Source organism: Alosa alosa, chromosome 13, assembly GCF_017589495.1.
Source record: "Alosa alosa isolate M-15738 ecotype Scorff River chromosome 13, AALO_Geno_1.1, whole genome shotgun sequence".
NCBI lineage: Eukaryota > Metazoa > Chordata > Actinopteri > Clupeiformes > Clupeidae > Alosa > Alosa alosa.
This window is the reverse complement of record NC_063201.1, coordinates 25,657,230-25,684,129: the sequence shown is the minus strand read 5'-3', so window position 1 is coordinate 25,684,129 and position 26,900 is coordinate 25,657,230. Positions and strand designations below refer to the sequence as shown.

The 26,900-nt window shown below is 41.7% G+C and overlaps 1 protein-coding gene and 1 long non-coding RNA gene across 2 annotated transcripts; one reads left to right on the top strand and one right to left on the bottom strand.

Annotated features, from left to right (window-relative positions):
- Positions 1-1,513: 1,513 nt before the first annotated feature.
- Positions 1,514-4,592, bottom strand: LOC125305847. The gene is made up of 2 exons (XR_007195465.1): positions 3,703-4,592; positions 1,514-2,575 (listed from the first exon to the last, which is right to left on the bottom strand). It is a non-coding gene; the product is annotated as an uncharacterized LOC125305847 (long non-coding RNA).
- A 14,821-nt stretch (positions 4,593-19,413) lies between these two features.
- LOC125306602 (calcium-binding protein P-like) lies at positions 19,414-26,793 on the top strand. The gene is made up of 2 exons (XM_048262068.1): positions 19,414-19,975; positions 25,915-26,793. The coding sequence occupies exons 1-2, from the start codon at positions 19,580-19,582 to the stop codon at positions 26,059-26,061; spliced, it is 543 nt and encodes a 180-aa protein (XP_048118025.1). The 5' UTR covers positions 19,414-19,579; the 3' UTR covers positions 26,062-26,793.
- The last annotated feature ends 107 nt before the right edge of the window (positions 26,794-26,900 follow it).

Genomic DNA, 26,900 nt, shown 5'->3' with positions numbered 1-26,900 from the left:
AGAATTTCATCCTAGGGGTTATAAAATAAATTAAATGTATGTGTACATTTAGTGACTGTACACTCATCGGCCTGTAGATGGTGGTGTTGAGCGAAGGGTTGGCAGAGGGGGAGGCTATAAAGTCGGTTGCAGATCTTACTGAGGTGTGCTCAAAGGGAGGATTTCACCTGCTCGAATGGACAAGTAACAGTCGGGCTGTATTGTTGTCCATTCCCGAAACAAAGCGATCCAAAACAACCAGGCAGCTGCGCTTGGAACAAAACCGGCTACCCATGGAGATGGTACTTGGATTGAATTGGTGTGCTGAAAGTGACACTTTTAAGCCTGCAGAATTCTATCAATCGTTAGTTCTGTCTATGACCCGTTGGGGTTTTTATCTCCATTCACCTTGCTGCCAAAGTTGCTGTTGCAAGAAATGTGCCAAAGAAACATGTAATGGGATGAGCTTATACTCCAGACACTTCTACAACAATGCTACAACAAAAGCTTAAGGTAAGCTGCTGTATCAAGCCAAAGGGGTTCGGAAGATCTGCCAGTGCACCTAAGGCTGGTGAATCAAGAGGAGTGAGTGCATGTTGCATTTATGTCAGGCAAAGCCAGGGTTGCACCATTAAAACAGAACAATCCCTCGTCTTGAGCTCACAGCTGCAGTGTTGGCTGTTAAGTTTGATAGGATGCTGAAGGAGCTGTCGCTACAATTGCAATCAGAAACAACCACTCTCTGTGAGTGAGCTCTAAAGCCGAATCTACTATTGTACATTTCAGTCAGCAAATAACATTTCAAGAAATCTCAATGTTGAAAAGTGGAGTATATTTTGTGCAGAAAATAAGCAACATTTACAGATTAGATCCAGTGCTCAGTGACAATTTGCCTGTGTAAAGAGCTAAATTACCTAGATTGTAGTAGACATTAATCACTGTAGGACAACTGAAACACAAAATAAAATAGGGCTGTTGCTGGAAATATTTTATTCCCGTAGGCTATACTACATTGCTGGTACATTTTGGAACATTATAGCTACATTAACTAATTATCTTTAATGTCTTCCAGTAGCCTATCGTATAGGTTACTGTATATTAGATGGCTTGTGCATGAATATGACGATGTTTTGTAGCCTACATTTCCGTCAGTCTACAGTCTTTTAGTCCATCTATACCCTTCAAAGATAGAACCCTTTCGACGCTCTACTTTGAGAGACCAACCACCACTCATGCATCGATGTTGAATTTTGGCGTCTGACGGAAACTGATCAATCTGACCAACAATTAACATCGATTTGACACTTTTGCTGTCCGGGGTTGCAAATCATTCATTTAGAACATTTAAGGTACGCTGCATGTTATTATAATTACAGCACGGCCGTACGTTATCATAACCACATCATTACATTTTTGCAATTGATAAGTCATCATAATCATTGTCAGCATGGCATGCTGATGGCATGTCACACATAGCCTATGTGACAGGGCCCTCAGGTTTATCCAACTAAATGGATGTAGACAGAGGCAGTAGTATAAACAATGTTGTATTTATTATTTCTTTTCTTTGTTTAAAACGGATGGCAGGGGTGTACAGTAGGTAAATCCGATAAAAACAAAATCACAATACACAACACAAAATAATCAAAGAAAACAAAATGTCACACATAACCATAAATTAAATGCCCAGTGGATTGGTGGCTGCTACACGGCCTGAATTAACACAGGTAGAGTAACCCTCGGATGGCTGCCCAGCCCCAAAAGTGATCTATGGCCATACACACAAACACAAGTGTAACACTCAAGCTTTCTAAATACAACCCACACGAGTATAAATAGGTGTTCAGTACACGCTCAACCACTAGAATGTGCCCTCACCACAAACTAGGGGAAGGCGGCAGTCCTAGAGTACCTTAACTGTGTTACCTGATAGACCTAGCAGACCATACTAGCAAACAGGGGGAAGGAGGGGGCATTCAATAAAGGAAACAATACAAGACAAAACAAAAACAAGACAAACACGCTATTCAGCGCCAGTGGAGTGCTACCGATACAGCTATAATGAATAGCAGAAACTATAATGAACTAATACTACCTGGGACATAGACCCCTATGGCCCAAGAGTAACAGTCTACTGTGTGGAGAAACTAGGTTGGAGTCACAAAGAACTCAATATGAACTAATACCACCTGGGGCATAGATAGACCCCTATGCCCCAGGAGTAACAGTCTCCCGTGTGGATAAGCTAAGTCAGGGGTTACAAGAACCCATTAAGAACTAATACTGCCGGGGGGAGGGATAAGTCTCAATAGCCTCGGAGTAACAGTCTGAAATCGCTAACTGGCTGCTAATATGAGCTCGGGGATGGCAACAGCACTACACCTTGTCGAGTAACAGACCCTGGCAAACAGTGTAAATGCACCAGTGTATCACACTCAGACAAGCATACAACACAAAGAAAATAAACCAACACAAACAAGCATACCGTACATCCAACTTTGACGTGCTGTTAGTTTAACACTGACTAATACCAAAAGAAACTCAGGGGGAATGGGGGAAAACAGTGGTCAAACTGTGATAGACAGCCAGCTGTGATCTACAACAGAGAGAAACGTTTAACACCCTGGTCCATGGTTATGTCGCATTTCATAATTAAGCAATATAGCACGAGTGAGAGTGGGGTTGGTCATGGATATTCCCACGGGTGTTGTTCGGCCGCAGGCAACAACAGCCGTGAGAATATCCATGACCAATCCCACGATCACGAGTGCTATATTGCTTTTATACAACAATTCTACCACAAACTAAATAATCTGAAAACATCCCGTTATTGTTTAAAAATGTTAATTTCGACATCGTTCTTACGCACCAAAAAAATAGTTCCCTTTTCAATAGACAGCGTCTTGGTTGCTAGGTAACCAACATTCCAGATCCCTCATTACGGGTCTTTGTGGTTTACGTGTCTTCTTGAAAGAAATGTTGAAAGTCGGGCTGAAATCACATTATCATGAAATCACATTATCACAATATTATTAATCACATATCTAGGTTTGCTGCATGCATGTTACAAGGATGGGCCATGTCATGTAAGGGACATGGTACTGCAAAAAAACGGAAACATACTCTACATTGCAGAACCACTCAACTTTATTATGGTGAATAAATGTTACACAACTGTGCACAGCCTGCCGTGACGATGCTAGCAGCGGTTAGCTAACTATGCTAACGTTAGTTATCTACAAGTCTCCTCCAAGTGACAATCATTTTATCCACAATGCTGGCAATGCTGAGAACAATCAGCATCCTCGTTTATCTTACTTACATTGAGTTGACTGTGGCTTAATCCACAGATGTGGTGAAGCACTGTTTAGTTATGGTTTGCTAAGGAGTAACCATAGACAGTAAAAGATAGGGACCCATTGCTTGAAATAGTGGAGAGCTGGGATGAGAACATTGTGTCAAATCTTCGCATTGTATTGCGGAGTGATTTATTATTAGCTGTGCAAAGTCTGAGTTGAAATGTCCAGGGATATTCCAACTCATGGAACGTCTCTCGGCCAATCAGAAACAAATAAATAGTACCATAGAACCCAATTGTTGTATAACAACACAACAGTTTTTATGAAGTTTAAATTGTTAATAAGTCAAGCGACAGGAAACATTGTACCAGATACATATTTAAAATAGGACCGTTACACTGTTAGAACAATAACCAATGCCTACCTCGGCCTTTTCCACAATGCGAGCTAGCCCAGGGGAACAGGAGCAGAGGAGGGAAGTGTGTCAGCTATAAAAACAAGGGAGCGAAAATTACAGACGCTGCATGCTGTTGTTTGGCCCGTATAGCTAACTTAGTCTGCTCACATTAGTTGAGTGTTTGACCATAGCTATTGCAATATTGCTATTGTAAGAGGCCTACCTCCACGTTCAGCATTCGCATTGGTAGTCCCAGGGAAACAGGAGTAGGAAGGAGATGACAGTCTATAGCAAGATGAGCCAAACGTTACGACACTACAACCACCTGCCCCGTGTTCAAACTACGTGGCTAAACACAAACTCTCACTTTATGCTATTACCTACATGTCAGACAAACGTCCGTGGTCTACGGCAGTGGCAACAACTCACATTAAAAGTGTAAGGAGTACATGAAACATTCCACCTGAACATGAATATGGAAAGTGTGAAGAAGGGGCAAAACTAAAATGTTGCAACTGTGGAGGAGAACATAGTGCAGCATATGGAGGTTGTGAGGCTAACAAAAGAATGCAGGAGGTACAGCGAAATAAAGTAGTCCAAGGGGTTTCCTATGCAGAGGCAACTAAGAAAGTCCCAAGAGGTGTAGGTGTACCGGTAGAAACAATAAAGGATGGGACTAAAGATGTAAAGGAATGTGTAAAGTGTGATCAACTAAAAGAAGATACGTTGATTGTGAGTAAAGGTGATTTTGTGCTCTTCATGGCTGAGATAATCAATTGCTCAGCACAGACCACTAGTAGAACTGAATGAATTAAAATAATTGTAAAGTCAGCTGAAAAATACCTGGATGCAAAGGGAATGCCTTGGGAAAGAGTAAGAGATATTCTTAATGATGAAACACAACAATCACAGTCATGGAGGGGCCTGTATAATGGTTTTAATTATACTTCAGTGGAATGCTAGGAGTTTAATTGCAAACGGCCAAGAATTCAAAAAATATGTTGAAAATTTACAAGAGAAACCTAATATTATTTGTATACAAGAAACCTGGCTAGTGCCTAGGTTGGATTTTGTAATAAAGGGGTATGACTCTATAAGAAGGGATAGGGAAATAGGTAAAGGAGGAGGAGTTGTAATTTTTATACAAAGGGGACTTCAGTATAGAGAGGTAAAGAGGGGGGAATGACTTGGAATACATTGCTACAGAAGTATGGACAAATGAAGATAATGTGACAATTATAAACTTTTATAACCCATGTAGACAAGTGGAGATAAGGCAACTGGAGGATATTTGGAAGGATTTGACAGGGAGAATTATCTGGTGTGGGGATTTTAATGCACATAGTACATTATGGGGAGAGAGGGATGATGGGAATGGAAATGTAGTCGAAGAATTTATGGAAGAGAAAGAGTTAGTATGTTTGAATGATGGATCTGGGACTAGAATAGATGTGGCAAGGGGTACAGAGTCAGCAATAGATCTAACTATTGTCACAAAAACCATTGCAGATAGATGTGACTGGGAGGTAGTTAGGGAAAGCACAGTAGGAAGTGATCATTATCCTATTAGAATTCAGATAGGAGTGGAATTAAGAAATGAACATGACATAAGAGAAGAGAGATGGATTTTAGGAAAAGCAGATTGGGGTAAGTATAGAGGGGTAAGTGATGAATTGTTACTATCTATTGATAAAAATCAGGATATTGAGAAATTGTGTAATGAAATTGGCAGTGGAATAATTGTTGCAGCAGGAGTATCAATCCCAAAAACTAAGCCTAAGACGTTAACTAAAATAGTGCCATGGTGGTCTACAGAATGTAAGGAAGCAATTAAAGGTAGAAATAGAGCGTTTAAAGAGTTAAAAAGAACACATAATTTTCAGAATTTAGTTCAATATAAAAGATCTCAGGCAACAGTTAGGAAAACAATAAGACAAGCTAAAAAAACATCATTGGAAAAAGTTCTGTGACTCTATTGGTCGAACTACTCCAGTGGAGAGAGTTTGGAATATGATTAAAAAAATGAAAGGGAATGGAAGGGAATATGGATACCCAGTGTTGGTTGAGGGGCAAAGAACGATCACCAATAATAAGGAAAAAGTAGAGGTTATGGCTAAAACATTAGCCAAGGTGCACAGCTCAGGGAATTTAAATCAAGAAGAAAAAAAGAGGTAGAGAAGTTACAATTGAAAAAATATCGCAATGTGTTTGACATTGAGGATAGCTTAAGAAGGGGTATTGGATGTGTTATTTACAAAATCTGAACTCAATAAGGCATTAAGTAAATTAGGTAAGTCATCTCCAGGGATGGATAAAATCTGCTATTCCATGTTGGAGAACTTAAGTGATAAGGGGAAGGAAGTTTTGTTAAGTCTATATAATAAAGTATGGATAGATGGCTGTATTCCTAGAACATGGAAGGAGTCTATAATTATTCCTATTAGGAAACCTGGGAAAGATCCTAAAATAGCAATTAACTATAGACCTATTGCATTAACATCCCAGATGGGAAAAACTATGGAAAGGATGATTAATGACAGGCTTACATATTGGGTTGAAACGAAAGGATTAATGAGTCATTATCAAAGTGGATTCAGGAAAGGTAGAGGCACCATGGATCCCATTGTATGCCTTGAAGATACAATAAGGAAGGCTCAAGTGAACAAAGAAAATGTAGTGGCAGTGTTTTTTGACATTGAGAAGGCATATGATATGTTGTGGAAAGAAGGTATACTGATAAAGGTTAAAATATTGGGAATAAAGGGACGGATGTTCCAATGGATTAAAGGGTTTTTGTCTAATAGAACAATTCAAATTAAAATAAATGGAGAATTAAGTGAGCAATACAGTGTGGAAAATGGTGTCCCACAAGGAAGTATTGTTAGTCCACTATTATTTTCAATAATGATTGATGATATTTTTAAAGACATACAAAATTCAGTTGGGGTGGCATTGTTTGCAGATGATGGAGCAATGTGGAAAAAAGGAAGAAATATAGATTTTGTGGTGGGTAAGATGCAACAGGCAGTGAACAGAGTCCAAGAATGGGCCCTTCAATGGGGGTTTAGGATCTCAATAGATAAAACAAAGACTTTATTCTTCTCTAGGAAGAAAATAAATGAAGATGTTAAAATCAAATTATCTGGGGCAGATTTAGAAAGAGTGGAATTCTTCAAATATTTAGGAATGTGGTTTGACAAACGATTAACTTGGACAATGCATATACAAAAAAAATATTGAGAAATGCAAGAAAGTGTTGAATGTGATGAGGTGTCTGCGTGGAGTTGAATGGGGAGCAAGTAGACCTGCTTTAAAAGCCATTTATACAGGGCTGATGAGATCTGTATTTGACTATGGGTGTGTAGTGTATGGGTCTGCTGCTAAAACATCACTTAAGAAACTAGATGTAATTCAGAACCAAGGTTTGAAGCTATGCTGTGGGGCAATTAAGACCACGCCAGTGGCAGCCGTCCAGGTAGAGATGGGAGAGATGCCTCTCTATCTTAGAAGAGACCAGCTGTCTCTTGTGTATTGGACAAATCTAAGGGGTCATAGTGAAAAACACATGAGTCAATCAGTCTTATGGCAGTGTCAAGAGAGAGAGAGTTACCTTATTAAAAGTTTTGGTTGGACAATAAAACAAAAGGTAATAAATATGGGAATCAGTGCTCTTGAAATAAGCCCTACAGTGGCATATCCTGTTGTTCCTCCTTGGCTGATGTCAGAGGTTCCAGTAGACTTGGGCTTATTAGAGGAAAAGAAGGATGTTGAAGTGGATCATTACAGGGTCCAGAGTTACATTATGAAAGCAAATATAAAGAAGCAGTCATTTTATATACTGATGCATCTAAGCAGACTGATAAGAAAATGGGAGTTGCTTATGTTATCCCTCAATTAAACATTGAATCTGGAAAGAGAATCAATGATGATTTAGCTGTATACACAGCAGAAATTATAGGAATATGGATGGCCTTATTGTGGGTAGAGAGCAATAGACCTAAGCAAGCTGTGATTGCGTCCAGACTCTAGCTCAGCTTTAATAAGCCTTAAACGTTGTCACTCTGAGTCTAGACAGGACATAGTATATGAAGTAATGCAATTAGCCAACAATCTGCTTAAGTCTGGTATTAGTACTACATTTATATGGGTACCAGCTCATATAGGTGTAGGAGGTAATGAATTAGCAGATAAATGTGCAAAGAAAGCAGCAGGAAGTCTGATATAGAGTTGAATATTAAATACAGCAAAGCTGAAGTCAAAAGTATAATCAAAGCTAAAATAAATGAAAAATGGCAATTTGTATGGGATAACGAACAGTCTGGAAGACACCTGCATAGTATTCAAGGAAAGGTGGGGAGGAGCAGGAATACATGCAGAAGCAAGCAAGAAGAAGATGTGGTGTCCAGAATGAGGCTAGGACATACAGGATTAAACAGAACATTAGTTACCATGAAAAAGCATGTTGATGGAATGTGTGAATATTGTAATAGTCAAGAGACCATAGAGCATGTAATTATGTTTTGTCCTGAGTACCATCAAGCCAGACAAAGATTTATCTCACAACTTGGTGAAATCCAGATGACATTAAATTTGAATGATATACTGCAAAGAGAATCAGGTGAAATTTGTTTTTCCTTTTTGAAGGTAACTGGAGGAGAAGAAGAAGACGAAGAAGACGAAGAAGACGAAGAAGAAGAAGAAGAAGAATTCCACCTACCCAGACCACAGCGAGGAAGTTGTTCGCAACCAAAACCCAGCATGAAGTGCACGGTTTGTACCGACAAGCAACTTGCGTACCAAACAATTTGGGAGAGCTTCTTTTGTGTTTGTCGGGAAGGAAGTTACGTACCCCTGACCTCCAGCCTGCACGCCCAGGTGATTGCAATTAGTCGTGATCCTGACCTGATCACACCTACCTGCTCCACCACTGAGTTCTTAGTGTAGCCGCAAGGCTCCACCACCTGCTCACTGTCCCTCGTATTGCTTGCTTACATTCTCGTTATAGCCTCGCTAGCCTACTTGCAATATTGTATTTTTGAAGCTTCTACATTGGTGTTACTTTTGCACTACTGTCACGACCGGCATCCGCCGCAATTTAGTGTAGGCAACTTCGATTAACTTCTGATGTCTCACAAAATCCTGGCTCTGGGCCAAAATGCGAGGGGTGGGCCTGATGTAAGCTGTTATTGGATCAGTCGACATATGAAAATGTGACCAGTGGGCCGCTGATTGTCCTTCCTTTGGGCCGATCGTTGGCCAAAATGATTAATTTATATATATAGCCTATTCTATCGGCCACAAAGGTGCGTCGGCCCACCGGGAAAATGCCCGGTATGCCAGATGGCCAGTCCGCCCATGGATCAGACAACGGTACCAACTTTGTTGGAGCAGAGCGAGAGTTAAGAGAAGCTTTAGCACTCCTGAAAAGGGGCATTGATTGGATTTTTAACACCCCGGCTGCATCACATCATGGCCGCGTTTGGGAGCGCCTCTTTAAGATGGTCAAATGAGTTTTGTATTCTGTTCTGAAGCAACAGTCTTTGGATGACGAAAGCAATTTTTTTGTGGTGGTCTACACTAGGAGGCAGTGGTGGACAGTGGCAGTGGAGGCACAGGTATAGCGGGTGGGTAATGATCAGGCTCGGACTGGTAATCTGTACAACCGGGCAAATGGCCGGTGGGCCGGTCCACATGTGGGCCGGTGACCTCCGGGATTTTTTTATTTTTTTTTAAGTTATTTAGCCTATTTGCGGCCCGTCATGTAGACCTAGGCTTAGCCTATAAATGCAGTTGCATCCATTTGGATTGGGGGGTGACAGGTCAATCATTTTGGCCTCTTCATGACAGGTTCAGTGTGTGTTACGATTGCGCCCCCCTGCCCCACCCCTCAAGTGGATTTGTCCAAGCAGCCGCTTGGTTTGTGGGGAAATATAGCCTACGAGTCCATGCATGGTAGCCTAGGCTATATAAGTGCCCTCCGCTGGCTGGTGTTCACATTATCGCAGTTTAACCGTAAACAGCAATCAGAGGTGTCTAATTTTATTCCATAAATATATTGTTTTTATAGACGTAAGTTCAGGGATGGATTACTGCACGGGCCTACCGGGCCCAGGGGTCAGGTGGCCCTGAAGCCCAAGCCTTTGCATGGAATCATTGCCTCAATATCAACAAATCAGGATGTAGGCTATGAATCTGATTGAATTTAGTATTGGCAATCCCCAAAATGCACCAGAATACAGAAAATCACATCAAACAAATTAAAAAAATTCTGGGGAGGACCCCCAAACCCCCCCCTCCCACGTATACGGCAATTAGTGGGGGGCCCATAATACACCTGGGCCCAGGGGCCCAAAAGTTCATAATCCGCCCATGCGTAAGTTGCACACGCTACGAAGAGCTTCCATTTACTGCACCATGTAGGCTACTGTAGTGCGGTTTGTCTGTCAACATAAAAAAAAAAACTCCGGGTACCTACAATTTTCGCACAACTTGGTGGAAAAGTGTAGCACAGGTTAAAGAAAGCCTATTCATGTTTGGACTCAAAAGGAACTTAAGTATTTCCCATATAGTAGCCTTTTAGCTCACAACGACAGTGAAAGTGGAACTTGGAAAGGGGAAGTCTCTCCACCGAGTGTTACATTAGATGCACAATCAATCGCGAGTCGATACACGTAAAAAGTATCAACTGGTAAGTTGGTAACGAAGGTAGCCTAATTTTGCAAAATGTGATGACGGCAATTTCTGTCAACTATGACTATCTCCATGCATGTTCAGTAGCCTATATTTTTCATTTAGTCAAGCAGTGACATGTGGTTTAATCAGTATTGGGCAGGTTACTTCAAAATCGTAATATATTATGTATTACTTATTACTGTCATTTCAAAGTAATTCATTACATTATAATATTACTGTCTCTGAATTGTAAGGCATTACACTACTATTGTATTACTTTTAAGTTACTTTTACCAAAATATCTAGAAATATGGATTTGGAATTCTAAATGCAGTTTATTATGCTCAATGCACTTCTAATGGAGGGTGATGTGGTACAACATAATGACTGAGCTAGGCTTAAGGCTACAGTAGAATGCAATAGGTGCAGTGATGGCTCATGATGCAATACAAGGAACAATCATAGCCAGAATTTTGTTTAAAGAAGACAAAAGATCAAAGTCTGGTCAATTGTGATAGAAATGCTGTAACTTTAGGCTTAGGCCTACTCATTAAAAGCAACAGAGAGCCCACTACCTGTATATTGTAACCCAAAACTTAAAGACATGTCAAGATAGGCTACACAGTGCAGCTACTGGCCATTTTGGTGCCCTAACTGGTGAAATACAGTATTAACCTAAGTATGTCATCATATGGCCAACTATAAAGATGTAATCTGCCTGTTCCCAGGGATGGGTAGTATTTCTGAAACATGTAATATGTGTTTCAAATGCAAAATAGTATTTTGTCATTTGTATTTTATTAGGTTGAAGGAAATGGCTCTGTTTTGTATCAAAATACTTTATTGGTGTGTATTTTTGTATTTTAAAAATACTGCAAAATACTATATGTGAAAAAGACTTTGAAAGGCTTTGAAAGAAAGTCCCCTCCTATGATGAATGTGAGTAAAGCCCTGACGTCTACAGTGATGAAGTGTTTTGAGAAGCTTGTGAAAAACATTATCTGCTCATCCCTCCCTGCCTCCTTCGACCCCCTCCAGTTTGCTTACAGAGCCAAAAGGTCTACAGAGGATGCCATCTCAAACCTCATGCACACCACCTTAACTCACCTGGAGGAGGGGAATGGGAATTATGTGAGGATGCTGTTCATTGACTTTAGTTCAGCATTCAACACGATAGCACCTCTCACCTTGGTCACAAAGATGAAGGCCTTAGGACTGAACACCACCCTGTGTCACTGGATATTTGACTTCCTCACCAACTGTTCACAAGTGGTTAGAGTGGGGGGTCTGACATCTGACTCATTAACCATCAGCACTGGTGCTCCCCAAGGCTGTGTTTTGAGTCCACTGCTGTACAACATCTACACACATGACTGCAAAGCCAACAGTAGTCATACCTCCATCATCAAGTTTGCAGATGACACAGTGATCTTGGGCCTGATTAGTAACAACAATGAACAGCTCTACTTGGATCAGGTTGATGAGGTGGCACAGTGGTGTCAATCTAACAGGTTGACACTGAATATCAATAAAACCAAGGAAAGGGTAGTGGATTACAGAATGATGATCAGCGGGCAACCTGTAGAGAGAGTCACAAGTTTTAAATACCTTGGTGTCCACATTACTGAAGACTTAACATGGACTGTTAACACTCAATATGTTCTGAAGAAGTCCAGACAACAACTCTACTTCCTTCTTCACAGCTAAGGAAATTCAAAGTTTCTACATCCATCATGAAGGCCTTCTACACTTCAGCGGTTGAGAGTGTTCTAACTGGTAGCATCATCACCTGGTATGGGAACTCCACAGTTAGAGATTGTAGTACTCTGCAGAGAGTTGTGCGCTCAGCTGAACGTACTATAAGAACTCAACTCTCTGCTCTACAAGATATCTATTCCAGAAGAGTACTCCTAAGAGCCCAAAAGATTCTGAAGGACTCTTCTCATCCTAACAATGGATTATTCCTACCGCTGAAATCAAGAAGACGCCTATGTAGTCACAAAGCCAGAACTGAGAGACTCAGAAGTTTTTATCCCCAGGCCATCCGAACTCTGAACTCACACTATACTGACTTTGCACACATTCACTCCTCAGCACTCTCAAACATTCCCCCCCACACACACACACCTACATGACTTTTAGCACTTTTACATCCCTCTCCCTATGCTACAGACCTTTTATTTATTTTCTAATTTCATCACACGTCAAAACACACACACACCACATCTGACTTTCTCCAACTTTTGCACATCTTCATTGAACTTTTTATTTATTATTTTTGATTTCTCCTCCATCTATCTACCCATGTCCTTGATTGCCTAGCCTTTCTGCCCCCATCCCCATCACACACAAAAAAAAAAAACACACTTAAATCACTGTCATCACCTCACATACATACAGCACACTGCTTGCTACAGTAAGCCTCCTCTACATACTTGCTGCACACTGCCCCCCCTCCCTACATACACAGCACATTGTCTTCAGGATCTTCTCCAACACACACACACACACACACACACACACACACACACACACACACACCGTTTGGCTTGGTTGTACCCACTCGCGAGGTCTAGAGTAGAAAACCATTTTGCTCCTGATAGAGCATCTAAGGACTCCTCTATTCTGGGAAGGGGGTAGGCATCACGGCAGGTCTTTGCATTCAACTGACAATAGTCAACACAAAGACGAAGACTTCCGTCTTTCTTTGTTACCAAGACAATGGGCGAAGAGTACGGGCTGCTACTTTCTCTAATGACCTGGCTGTCCAGGAGCTGCTGAATATGGGCCTTTACGGTCTCGTACTGAGAGAGAGGAATTCTTCTGTATGGCTGACATACTGGGGCATTATCCAGTAATGGGATCTCGTGGGTAATCAGGGAAGTACATCCCAAATCTCCATCCCCTTTAGAAAATATACCATCATACTGGGAAAACAGGGCCTTCGCCTGGACAATTTGATGCTGACTTAGCCCTGCAATGTCAGGGACAACTGCGTCAGAGAAGCTATCCTGTGGGGAGACATGTTCTTCCTGTGTGGAAACATAAGCTTGGCAATCCTCCCAGGAAGGATCAACAGAAAGGGAAGGTGTAATTGTAACGGGAGCAGGAATTATGCTACTGACCCTTGCGGTACAACAACAGACACACTAGATATATATAAAACTCAGTTTTGTTACAACATTAAAAAAAAGGCATATAAAAACACACACAATACATATATGTATAAGTAACTAGGTCCTGATGCTTCAAACCAGTGTGGAAGATCTAGAGAAAGTAGCTAGTTAACTACTTCAAACCGGTGTGGGAGATCTAGGGATGGCAGCTAGTTAAATGTCAGCAGCTACAAAATACTGTTTTAAACCAGTGTGGAAGATCTAGGGCTAGTAGCCAGTTAACTACTTCAAACCAGTATGAAAGATCTAGGGCTAGCAGTTAGCTAGGTGCAAGTGACTAAACGCTACTGCTTCAAACCAGTGTGGAAAATCTAGGGATAGCAGCTAGTTAAATGCAAGCAGCTACACAATACTGCTTTAAACCAGTGTGGAGGATCTGGCGCCCTCTAGAGGGGAGAGAAATCATATAGTCACAGTTACTCTAACGCAGGTAGGCCTATTACTAGCGATTCACACTCGTGCACAAAATCACATCACACGCACCCACAAAAGATCACACTATTGTGAAAACAAGGGCAGAATAGCCACAAATGTAAATAGCAGAAGTATTCAATCGAACTAGCATAACACGTTAATCCAAAGGGTGACACGCACACACAGTTAATTGCTACTACGTTAAAGTCCTGTTTACACAATGGATTCCCCCACCCTGCACACACTTCTAAATAGACTGTCAGGCTGCTCGCTACAGTTTATCTTAACTATAGCCAGCCTAGTAACACACAATTGTTTGTACAGAGGATGAATGAATAGTCCAGCAACCACTCACGCCCCAGCCCACAGTTCGTAATCCACAACACAGAACCAGGAAGTCGCCGCCGCCTCGGCCTCCTTGCCTCTCGCACTGAAACAGGGTAGCTTGCGCCTCTCGTCGCCAATGCTCCTTCTTGAATGTCAACAGTCGGCACTCCACCAGGAACTGCGAGGAGGAGGAAGTGAGTAAAGTAAAACCCACTCACAAGACAACGGCACAATTACTTTCCTTCACGTGAAGAATCGGGTGCGTTGGATAATCCTTTCGCGGCCCTCACGGTGTCCGAGCGGATGTTTGGTCAATTCGCCGTTGTAGCTGGGAAGTCAGAGGCGGTAATCCCGACGTCTCGGCTCTCGTGGGTTGTGGTGCGTGAAGTATCCGGGCGCCTGTTGCAGATAAAGGGAACGCACCGATGAGAGGGCCCAGTCAGCTTTTATCCCCTCCAGCCACCAATCACGGGTCTTGTCAATTGTCTCCATTATCGGCAGCACCTGTGGAGGAACGTCTCACAAGCATACACACACATGCACAAACCCCGCCCCCAGACAGTTCATTCGACATTTTGACTGTAGAGCCCCGCTACATAATTCCCACTGAAGTTGCCAGCACTGCTTGCACAGTCCCAAAGGCACGGCGTGGAGGCAGCCACACGTCGGTGCTACTGACGTTGACAATAGGGGCATACAGAAGACCCTTCCTAGACGAGACACGGGTGGGTGACACAAGAGGGCCTTCAGGTAATGGTGCATCATCGAAGTTCAAGGGCTCCAACAACAACTCTGCTGATTCTAACTGAGGACAAGTAGCTGGGACCATAGTAAGGGTACCTGCCCCAAGACGAATTGAAGACTTTCCCTGGACTTGGACTTTAAAGGGCCTTGAGGCATTGACGACGGCCTTGATCTTCTCACAGTGTCGTAACGCACGCAGAGCTGCTGGGTCGCCGACATAACCGGAAGGGAGTGGAAAAGCTGGGAACCTTGCTGCTCAAAGAGGACATAATAACACTCCCCAAGTAAATTCATGCCTAGTATACCTGGCGTCACTGTCTTACGGTCTTGAAGGGTGACATTCTCTGGGTCCCTTACAATTAAAATCCCCCTCCCCGAAATACACTGCCCCAAAACAAAAACATCCAATTCAATGTAGCCAATGTAGTCAAGTCAAGTCAAGTCAGTTTTATTTAGTATAGCGCATTTAACATGCACAAAGTGCAACCCAAAGCGCTCCACATACAAGACATTGACAAAAAACAAAAGACAATAAGGCAAAAAATGCCAGAGGGAGGGGCGTAGTCGCCAGCGTTGACACCACATTTAAAAAATAACAAACACAAAAGATGCCGGACGGAGCGGCGTAGTCGCCAGCGTTCCCGTGACACTAAGACATACAACACAGCAAATTGAAAATAAATAAAATAATAATAATAATGTTAAAATTAGTCCAATTTCCAACCGGCTGAAAAAGTCCAAGGGCAATGATGACCCGTGTGAAACTGCCAATGCAAGACCAACAAAGTTCTTTCACTGACCAACTCAGAGAATTTACTGGCAGTCTGGAGAGCAAAGCACCGGAAGAACAACAGTCTGAAGTCATGATGGGCGATCTTCCTGCTGATCAGCAGCTCGGTGGCTTTAGCAAGGACCGTTTGTTGCTTCATGGCTCCCGACGTCGCCATCAGAGCTCCCCACGTCAGCACTCAATCCAGACTGCAGGCACCCAGCGTCAGAGGCTATACGTTAATGTTATTGCAGCTCGCAGGTCAGCCGCAGCTCGGTGGTCGTGGCAGCTGCAGATCTCTCGCAGAGTAGCCCTGAGCAATCTTTCCGTCCAGACAGAGGATGTGCAGCGTCAGATGGAAGAGGGACGGCTAGTCAAGGCAAGCTCATCAGCCCAGTAGAATAGAAACTAACGTTACCGTTAGTTATCAGCCAGAAAAAAGGACCAAGAATAACACAAAACTATCGAAAATAACGTAAATAAAAGGTGAAAACATTTAACTTGACATATAAATAAAAAAAATAACAGAACATTACATAAAATTACGAACATTACATGATGCCAGACGGAGCGGCGTGTCTCGCCAGCGTCCCCGTAACCTAGCAACTGAGGGTGAGGAAATGTAGGGTATATCTAGTCCATTAGCTGCTTTAAGGCCTAACCATTTACAATCTTTCCTTTGCAAGTGAAGGAAATGTTTGGAGAAATAAAACTCTGTGATAGTTGTAACCATTGGTTACAACCAGTCACGACCCGTCTGGCCCTCCTCCACCCACCTAATGGCTTCACGCCGTACATCTAACACAGACAGACTCCCATCCGCCCGCACCAGCCGCTTGAGTTCCCGTCGTAGCATATGGTCACGAACATTCTCACAGAATTGATCTCTTAACACTATTTCAGGGTCACTAATGCAATCACTCTTTGACTGTTTTACCCTATTTATAAGCTCCATCAAAGCATGAGAAAACTCAAATAAGGACTCATTCTCCCTCTGCTTCCTGTCAAAGAACCGTTGTTGCCAGAACACATAAGACTTGGAACACCCATATACCTCTTTTAAAACATTGATCATTTCGTTGGAATTTTCTCTAATAGTTGCAGGTCGGTATTTAATCTCATTACGGGCTTCGCTCTCTGATGATTGTACAAAAACATTGCTTTTTCAAATTCAGACATATGCCTAGACCTAATGCAACTCTGGGCTTCCTCAGCCCACTCTTCAATAGAAACGGACCCCGATGCTGTAGAACCAGAGAATTTAGGGCACCGTCTCTCTCTAGGTAAGTAGAAGGCCTGTTCCTGTCTTGTAGGTTGGGGAGCACTGGACCCATCAATATCCCCCGTACCTCCATTTTGTGCACCAGAGAGTCTCCAAGCTGAGAGTGATTTTCAGCTTGGAGCTGCTCCACTTGCTCCCGCAGTCGCTCCATCTCACTGGCGGGATCCATCTTGTTGCCAGCTGCTGTTCTCTACACGCTTACACAACACACATACACACACACGCTAGGTTGACCAACCTAACAACAACACTTCAAAGAGTTAATCCTGCCAACTACGCCAGATTGTGGCGCCCCCTAATGCACAGCTGACTACGCCACCCCTTGAGATACGTAGTGTCTGATGTTAAGGCAAGGGGAACTCTATCCCAATGAATGTACAAAGACGGGTGTTTAGAAAAGTATAAAAATATAGTCTTTATTAATACTGAAGGTGTCGCTTTGGTTGGTCAACAATTACACATGGAGGGGGGAAGGGAAAGTTACAGCCATAAGTATTGGACTAGTCGAGTTGCTGAGAGATGAAATACTAACAGGATGTTAGGTCGCACTACCACACGTGAATGATAACCACACTTCTTGAAGTAATACACGCTAAGAAGTCACAATACACTGCACTGCAAATCTTCTGTCGCTACGTAAAGCCTAGCTACTGGCATTAAGGCTCACACACAGCACTACAACCAGTTATCGAGTGAACTTAAGGGAACCCGCTATCCCGTAGCCTCCCACACCACCCAGGCTCGACTGTATCTGAAGCTACTAAAGCCTAAGGGGAAGACAGGGGTAAAAGAAAAGAGAAGCCCCTCTAACCTGTGGCTCACAGAACGCTCTATACGCTATTACATACCTAGCCACAGGCTACAGTAGAAGGGGCAAACAAAATACAAATGTATAAATATGCACAGTCTAAGAACCATACCAGTCATACAAACATACAGTGTAAAGAACAGCAGCTTAGCAACACCATGTAGCAGTCTGGATCTAAAAACACAACAAAATCAAACAAAAAGTAAAACACATTAAATACTGCAATTAACCACACTTTGCAGCATGACATATAGCATGGTACAGGCAGTCTGGTACATCGTATTCAATCCGAACATGAAATGACAGTCAGCCTTCACTAAAAGGAATTTGAGTTATGGGAGAAGTATAGCTTGTCGTTACGCAAGGGAGTTTCAGTGTGCGTGAACTACCATCACTACAGTTGAGTATGCGCTCTAACTGCCATACCAACGGGCCTGGTTCTTTGGCTTTGCGGTCAAGCTGCAGGTTTGGAGACCCGGGTTCAAGATTGGGTGGGGTCACTGCTCTCTTCCTTCGCTACAGATCCATGTTTACTTTTTGTCATTTTACTCATGTCCACTACATTGCTTGCCAGCATAGTATAGATGAAAGTCTCCCTACCCCTCTTGTAGTCTTTTTGAAGGTAGGCTATTAGAGAGCGTTTGTTACACACTCTCAAACAGAAGAGATTTGGAATCACCAACAGTCCTCCTAGATCTGGCTGCTCAGCCGATCTAGCAATCAGGGATGAAGGGCCTTGGTCAGGCGGGTAAGCTACAATGTTCTCTATGATTGAGATCCGGTGTTCCTTTGAGGAGATGGGAGAACCTTACAGAAGGACCATCCAAGCAACACTACACCAATCAGGCCATCATGATAGAGTGGGCAGACAGCTCAGCGCAGCTTGTTTTAACTTGGAATAGCTATCAGATTTACTATAAAAATGTGCAGCCTGTAACACTATTCTCATGATTTTAGATGTAATACATTCTTGACCACTAGAGTGAGATGTTTACCATTAAGAGTTCACTGTAAACTGTTTTGGGTAAGGGGTCAGGGAGTAGCAGGTAGCAGGTCATTCTAGTCACTTCTAACTGTCTGATTCTCTCTTTCTGTGTGTGAGTGTATGTGTACATTCACATAACTTAAAAAGTACAAGATCTTCCGGAAAATTATTATTTTTTCACTTTGAAGTGGCATTGATTTGCAGTCGCCTAACTGCTTTTGTTACAAATGGAATGGTATATTTTTCATTTGTAAGCTATAACATATTTGGCTTGTTTAGACCTGAAACCACAACCAGGGCTTTGAACCTGTTTTGTGAAGAGTTTCACATGCTCTTTGAAAGCTTTACTTGGATGCTGCCCCTTGGAGCAGGTCACCTTTGCACCACAGAGAGGCGCCTGTTTTTCAGACTTTTGATTGTTCCAGTGACTTCCCTCCTCCCCCTCACAACCCTCCCTCCCCTCCTGCCCTCTTCTAGGCCCGCCCTGCCAGGCAGGGGCCTTCCAGGCAGGGCCTCTGCTTGGGGGAGGGGAGAGATTGAAAAAACAGGAGGAGCAAAGGGCTGACCAGCCAGCACAGCAAATAGCACTCAGGAAGCAAGTACAGCATAGCTGTTCTGCAAGCAGAGTGGTGAGAATAATTAGAGAGGTTAGGAAAAAGAGAGAGAAGAGAGGGTCTTGATTAAGGAATACTTACACTCATCCATCAGAAGCAACCCTACAGGAGAGATGGATCCCAGCAAGGCCTCTGCTCCCCCTCCTGGCTGGAATCACGATGACAAAGCAGGAATGGCTCATCCACCACCACCCTACCAAGACCATCTTCAGTACCCCAATCCGGGGGCTTACCCGCCCCCAGGGACCATGCCTCCCCAAGGGGCCTACTACCCACCTGGGCCTGGGGGTCCTCCAGCAGGAGTCCACATGGGCCAGCCTTACCCTCAGGGCCAATACCCTCAGGGCCAGTACCCCCAGGGAAACACGGTTATGGTCCAGCCTACGACGGTGTATGTGACCCACTCACCTCTCATCAATCCGGTGTCGGACTACTTGGGTTATTCCATTTTCACTATGTTGTGCTGCTGCTTCCCACTCGGCATTGCGGCCCTCATCTTCTCTATTTCTGTGAGTATCCTGTGTAATCCAAACCTTTAGAATGTGTGTGCCATTACGATTCAGTTTAGAAAAAGGTAAAAGTTTTGATGTTCTTAGAAAGATTTTTGTGTTTCAATAAGCGCCATATTCAAAGGATACTTCTCAAAAATGTTCTCAACAAGCAAAACACAAATGATTGTTTGCCTATATTTCTTAGCATCTTTTGATACCAGATAGTTTACGCTCATAGTCCTGTGCATTTAATTTGAGTGGCCCTTACTGTAAGTTGTTGTATGATTCAGACAGATGTATTATAACCCAAAGATAGCGCTCCCTCATCACTGAGCCTCAGGAAAGGGGAACTGGTCCTCAAATTGCATTGTTTTTTCTTTACTATTAATATTTCTTTGCACCTTTCTTAGTGAAAATCCCAGCAGTTAAAAACAGCCGCAAACACTCAAGGAATAAGTGGAGATAAGAGGAAATGGTTGGAGCAAAGATAGCATGTTTAAAAATGAGAGTTAAGGAAACACTGAAGGTCTGGATGTTGGAAAAAAAGCTGTTATGGGCTTCTTTCCAGCATTCCATGACAGAGGGAGATGTGAGAACAGCAACAGTAAAGTGATGAGGACACAAAGAGAGTCCAGGCTCTCATTTGTCACGCCTCATAAATGTGCATAGATAAGTATGGGGGGGGGGGGGGTTACTTCCAGGAAAATGAGTGGTTTGTAGAGACTTATTGTTGCTTTTACAGCTGTTTGTTCATTGATTGGGGGAAATTGCTACAAGTGTTTTATGTAAGATTATTCACACCTCAATAATAATCAGTCATTTCTACATCAAGACAGTCAGGCTATACATGTGCTTACTGTACTAAATGATCAAACATTATCCTATCATATCCTATTGACAAAAGGTAAAACATTCACCTTGCTGCATCCAGGTTAATAATTAGTTTCTAGCTTAAAAGTCACCATCCCCAGTGTGGGTTTCTAACAGGAAAAATCTCATACCGTGTGTTTGTGAATACAAGCAGCTGTCTGTGAGTGTTAAGAACTTTGACACATGGACGTGCTAATGCTAATTTCATCCCTGCTGCTAATTATGGCAAAGAGCAAAGCAAAAGGGAATGAAATACTCAGAACTGTTAAGACTAATCTTCATTATTTCCCGGTTTGGAATTGATCTACAAACAGGTCTCTTTAAAGGCCTAGCTGAATCTCTCTTTAGGCTTGTAGCACACTATGTGCTGCTGTGTGTTATATCTTGGGAAGTCTCATCATTTTAAGATGTAGGGACCATACTAAAGTATGTTTTTTGTCATTGGCAATGATAGAGTCCAGAACTTGTGTATAGCTAAATTTTCATGAAGCACAGCTGTTTATCTGTGTTACTTGTGACATCTCTCTTCATAGATGAATTAGATATAGGTGTTACGTGGACACATCACTAAAAATACATTTGACAAATGTCTTGAATTTTCTAAAGTTATCCATTCTACTGATGTTTTCTCTAGGCACACAGCCATATAGTTTGACGTACTTGTGTGTGCATGCCGGGTATGTGCCCACATGAGGACTGAGATAAACCAGTCAAACCTGAACCTGACATTTGATCAATTTGAACATGCAGATACATTTGAACTCTACACTTTCATTCTTCTCCCTAGTGTTAAACGATAATTAGATGGAGTGGACCTTTTTAAAATCTCTTTTGAATAAGCCCCAAAGTACCATTCATCTTGTGACCTTACTCTTCTTTGTCTCTTATTTTCCTTTTTTGTTTCGTTAAAATAAAAGGGCAATCTGAACAGTGGTGGTCATGATTTGCTGAAAACCCTCAGGCACTGCATTCTGAGTGACGCCACATACTGCAGATTTCCTGCAAGCCTGTTGAACAATACCACAACTGTAGTAGTTTGACTGAAAACAGGCAGTGTGCAAAGAAATCACGTGCAAATGTATCTCAATGTGTTATTCGGAAAGTCCCAGAGGGGTTGATCTTGGACATCAAGAGGGTGGGTTTTTTTTTTGCGTGTGGTTCTATTGGCGTGTATGTGTGTGTGTGTGTTTGTTTGTTTGTTTGTGTGTGGCAATATAGAGGCTTTATTTCAGGGACTTGCTTTACTGCACTGGGCCTGAGCAGGGGAAAGGAAGGCTGGGTTCTAAAGAGAAGCGGGGTCTTTGACCGGAAGTTCACCACACTCTCACAGATCTTTTCAAAGTGTACAGTAGTTGCAAAGCCAAGGGGCCCATTTCAGGGGTGTGTGTGTGTGTGTGTGTTTGTGTGTGATTAGAAAATCTTTGAGGAAAAATCCAGATTTCTTTCTCATCGTCAAATCGGAAGGTCGGAAGGAAAGGGCTGTTCCTGCGCATTCCAGGAAAGGGGAGGGACCAGAGATCACAAATTAGTGATGCATCAATAGAAGTGCCTAGATTATCTATGTCAATAGAAGTTGCTAGGAGACAGCTCTTCTATGACCTTCTCTGGGTTAGGGCCTGATGGGAAAGGGTGTGTGTTGTCACATGTGCAACTGGAATGTCTGTGAGGTCAATCCAGCAGTAAACTTTCCAAAGAGCAGTTTTTATGTTTATTTTGGGTTTATGATCAAGGTAGATGACTTACCGCCACTAAAGGCTGTTTGGAATTGAAACTGTAATAATAATAAAATTAAAAAAACAAAAAAAAACATGTATCGTCCTGATTAAACAGACAGACATAGACACAAGTCTAAAATAATGTCTGAAATCTAAAAAAAGGGATTAAGTTACCATTCTGGAATGAATAAAGGACAATTCTGGCCATTTTTAACATAGATCTCTGTTTCTCAAGGTCACCGAATACTGTCAGTACGAAAGACGAAAAGAATTGGTTCTACCCACAGCCCCAGAGAGAGCTCTGGTTCTACCTAGCTTGACTTGTTGCAGCCAACAGCTAGAACTGTCAGGCAGCTACAGTGCTACACCGGGGGTATTACATGAGGGCTTATTGCACGCACAGAGCAAAGAAAGCACGCATCCTATTATCCAATTTCGGGGTAGACAGCAAATGAGCGAGTTTCCATTAACATAGAGTAAGGAAACTGGAACGGAAGTGATATAGCTTTCTTTGCTTTTCTCTACATTGGTCTTGGAATGCTTGACAATTTTGCACTTGTCTCATCTAGCGTTCTTTTGGGAACGTACAGTATGCCCAAGAACATAACTAGTAGGAAGCTGTGATCTACTCAAGGAGGGCAAATCCCAACTTCTCTACCTGAAATGGAAGCAGATGAACTCTGAACAGATGAGGGTAAAATTGAAGAGCATAGCAGTAAGCAACATAGGTGTCTGCAGTGCCAAATAAGATGCCAAATAAGATGCCATTGAAACCTTAGGCTGGTCGTTTGGCCTTGTTGGATGTTTTGATGGGAGTGTTATCAGGCTGATTTCAGATTAACATTTATTTAATGTTCTTTTTATTTTTTACAATTTATTTACATGCTTTTTCCTGACAATTGCCCTGTTCCTTTGATCATACATGGAAGTTGAGCTGTGTACTTTTCAATAAGGTTTACTTTTTGTGGATTTGTCAATTTTACAAGTTAATTAATGCTATGAAACAGGTTTTGGGAGTGTTGAAAGAAATACATTTTAGCAGATTTTCATCACCCAGATTCCACCTTTTCTGTAGAATGTCCCAGCCAATTCTTTTTGGGGGGCAAACAAAGAGTAAGACCATACATATGCAAATAAATGAATAAATGTCATAAATCTCATGTTCATCTGATATAAGAAATCTTTATAATTAGGTGTCCATCTTGTCCAACTACACTGCAAATACAGCATTATGCCGCTGAACTGAGTAGTCAAGGCCTACATCTGCCAATTCTGAAGGATGTTTTCACTTCACGGTCAGCTGTTTTCTCTTCTAATTTTAATAGAAGGCATGAGGCTGCAGGAATAACTCCAAAGCCACTGGCCTTAAATAGTTTCTCCCTGAAGTTTGCAGTGGATGAAGTTCTTTCAGTTGCATTGTTTGACAAATACAATTGCAATTGCAAAAAACTTGAAACTTTCCTTTGCGGCCAAGTAAAACTTCATGGTGAACTTCTAGCCTATGCTATAATCTATAGTTTGTTGGCATTCGATATTAACTTTTTTTTTTTTTAAGTTTGCACAGAGGTGCGGCTCAACTTGTGTATGAGTTAGTTACATAATTGTGTTGATCTTCTCTAGTTGCACTTTCATTGCATGTTTTCTCATGCACAGATTAACTATAGCATGTGACTTGTAGAGGGTTGCTGAACTATAGGTCAATGCCAGCATCATTTCCTCAGCAGGTTTATGGTCAGTGTGGCATCTATTCAGCTCATTGTGATATCCGTGGTTTACTTCACAGCCATTTCTGGTGACAATTGAACATAAACAACTACAAAAATAACAACTATGATGATAAACAGAAAAAAGCACTGGCACAGTGTAAACTGCTTTATTGGAGGCCAGTGAACAGACAGACACGTTTTGGCTCTATGCCATTTTCAGTGTATCAAAAAGCAATTGGACATTATGCCTTAGACATGCATGTATCAAAACAAAGTGGGGTGAATGCTACACCCTATTTTTGTTACTATAGTATTTGGCTTTAACTAAAGATGCCAGATGCAAATCTGCTCATACTCTACATCTGGTTTATTATTACCAGTCACAAGACCTTGATGCTGCCTGCTTGTTGAGATAAAATAAAAAATCAGGATTAACCTGTAAAAGTAATGCTGCCGTGAAAATATTATAACTACCATCATAAATTATACAGAAATACTGTAATTTGCTAGAATTGATCATCTAAATGATGTATTGATTAGTGAGTGTTATGTATGTAATATTGGTGATTGCACACTGAGTGAATAATTTCAAGACATTTTCAGTGGCCACACTAGTTTATCCAAAGGTTTTCAGTTTTATTTAACACTGTCGTCTGCTGGCCAAAGTGCTGGCAGCTGCTTTCCCCCTCTGTCTATGTAAAGGCACCTATTGGCTCTATTTTATTTGAAGCTTAACTCTTTGATATCTTCTTGTATTTATTAATGTTAGCCAACAGAGCTTGTGTTCACTTGTGCCTTTTAATCAGCTACGGCCAACATAGAGCCTGCCAAAAAGTCATCTTACGGATTGACTACTAACTATTCTGGTCTCCTCAAAGCACTTTTAGGGTAAGCTAGAAGATCCACTTTAAAAGTTCCATTTTACTTTCCCGACAGTGAGATTGCGTAAGTATGACGAGTCTAACATAAAACATCTGCCAGCTGGTCACAATTACTGAGGAATTTTCTCCTAAATAAACAAAAAATAAGTCTGAATACGAGGGTAAAAGGAAAAAAGAAAATATACAACAGATTTTTTAAAAATGATTTATTGTTGTTACAACTGGTTTTACTTGATGTCATTTTTGAAAATTAAAGATCCAATTTGCTCTGCTTTTTTATTATGATTTTTTGTGTTTCTTCTCCATTCTAAACAAATGTTAAGGGCCTCACCCACACAGATTCATTTTGTGGATGAGCTTTACAGTGTTACTTTTTGAGGCCTAGGGCAGGGGCTGTCAGTTGTGCAGCTGCTCAAAGATGTTAAGGTGTGGAATTCGAAGTTATGCTAGGGGACCAACACATGCTGATGCTGTGGAGCTTAATTGGGTGTGGACTTCTGTGGAAGAATGTGCTAAAATAAGATCAAGGATGTGGTTTTAGATCTGCTCTCTGTAGTTTAGGTCATTATATTAGTACTGTACTGTTTGTCTCGCAGTGGGCTCTACTGCAGATGCATTCACTCCAACTACAAAAAAGTTATTTTGCTCTTTAGTCTAAATAGAACACTATACTAGGCTCTGCTTGACTTTCCAGAAAATGATGGCAAAGTCACCAAAAACATGCTTCTTGTGTAAAGAAATTAGGCCTCATGGTGACATGATAGTTTTATTGTGTGTTTGTGCAGACTCGTGATGCCAATAGCCAAGGCAACCGACCGATGGCTGAGAAGAACTCCCAAACAGCACGGAAACTGAACCACGCCGGCCTCGGCATTGGCCTCACCATCATCATCCTCTACATTGTCTACACTTTTGTCTTATCCAGTTATTAGTCCTCTTCTGGAAAGTTCCAAAGGGATGGCTGTGTTTCCTGCACAGCAAACAAAAAGGATTACTTGTTATGTCTTCATATACGACTTAGTACACACCGTCTTGTAGGTTTATCTAAGGTGACAGTATTTGCCAAAATATGACATGTCATTATTCACATGGACCAGGATGATGTATAAGTACATCATGAAACATGTTGTCTTTAGAAGTGCCATTGTCTGGGCAGTGGTCTTCTGACCACTCGGAGTGTTGTTGAGTTATCTTTCTTACATCACTTACATTGGTCTTCTGAACAGTTAATTTCCAATTCCTTTCCAAAGACTCTTGTTCATATATGTATAGGTTATAACTATAACTGATCATATGCATTTGTTTGTATGCCTTATGTCTGTTCAAATTATTCTGCGATATTCATTTTGATGTTAAAATGGCATCCAAAAAGTAGTGTCCTGATGTTTAGTCGAAAATTATAGCATCACATTCTAAACTATTGAAGACTATGTAAGATATTTTTTTAATTTCAAAATATGTATCTCCCTTTTACAATGTCACATGTTTTTGTATAGATACTATGAATGTTATTTTATTTCTTAGGGCAGAATATTATTAGATCATTGATAACAGACTGAACTAAACATTCATCTGCTCCCTTTCTGCACACCTTGCACATGTATTCTGTCTAGCATGCTGTGTATTTTTGTGTAAAATAAATAAACACACAATAATGCATGCAAGTGTAAGTGTATTGGCATCTTTTGAAAGAAACGGATAGTCTTGTGACATCAGTATATCCTCTGTGTTCCCATTCCTTCCTCATAAAATTGATGTTCTAAAACTGATA

Excerpts from the sequence above, each read along its gene's own strand:
- LOC125306602 (XM_048262068.1), top strand. The coding sequence starts at position 19,580 with ATGGATCCCAGCAAGGCCTCTGCTCCCCCTCCTGGCTGGAATCACGAT. Across the intron at positions 19,976-25,914 it reads CCCTCATCTTCTCTATTTCT|ACTCGTGATGCCAATAGCCA; the intron begins GTGAGTATCCTG and ends GTGTTTGTGCAG.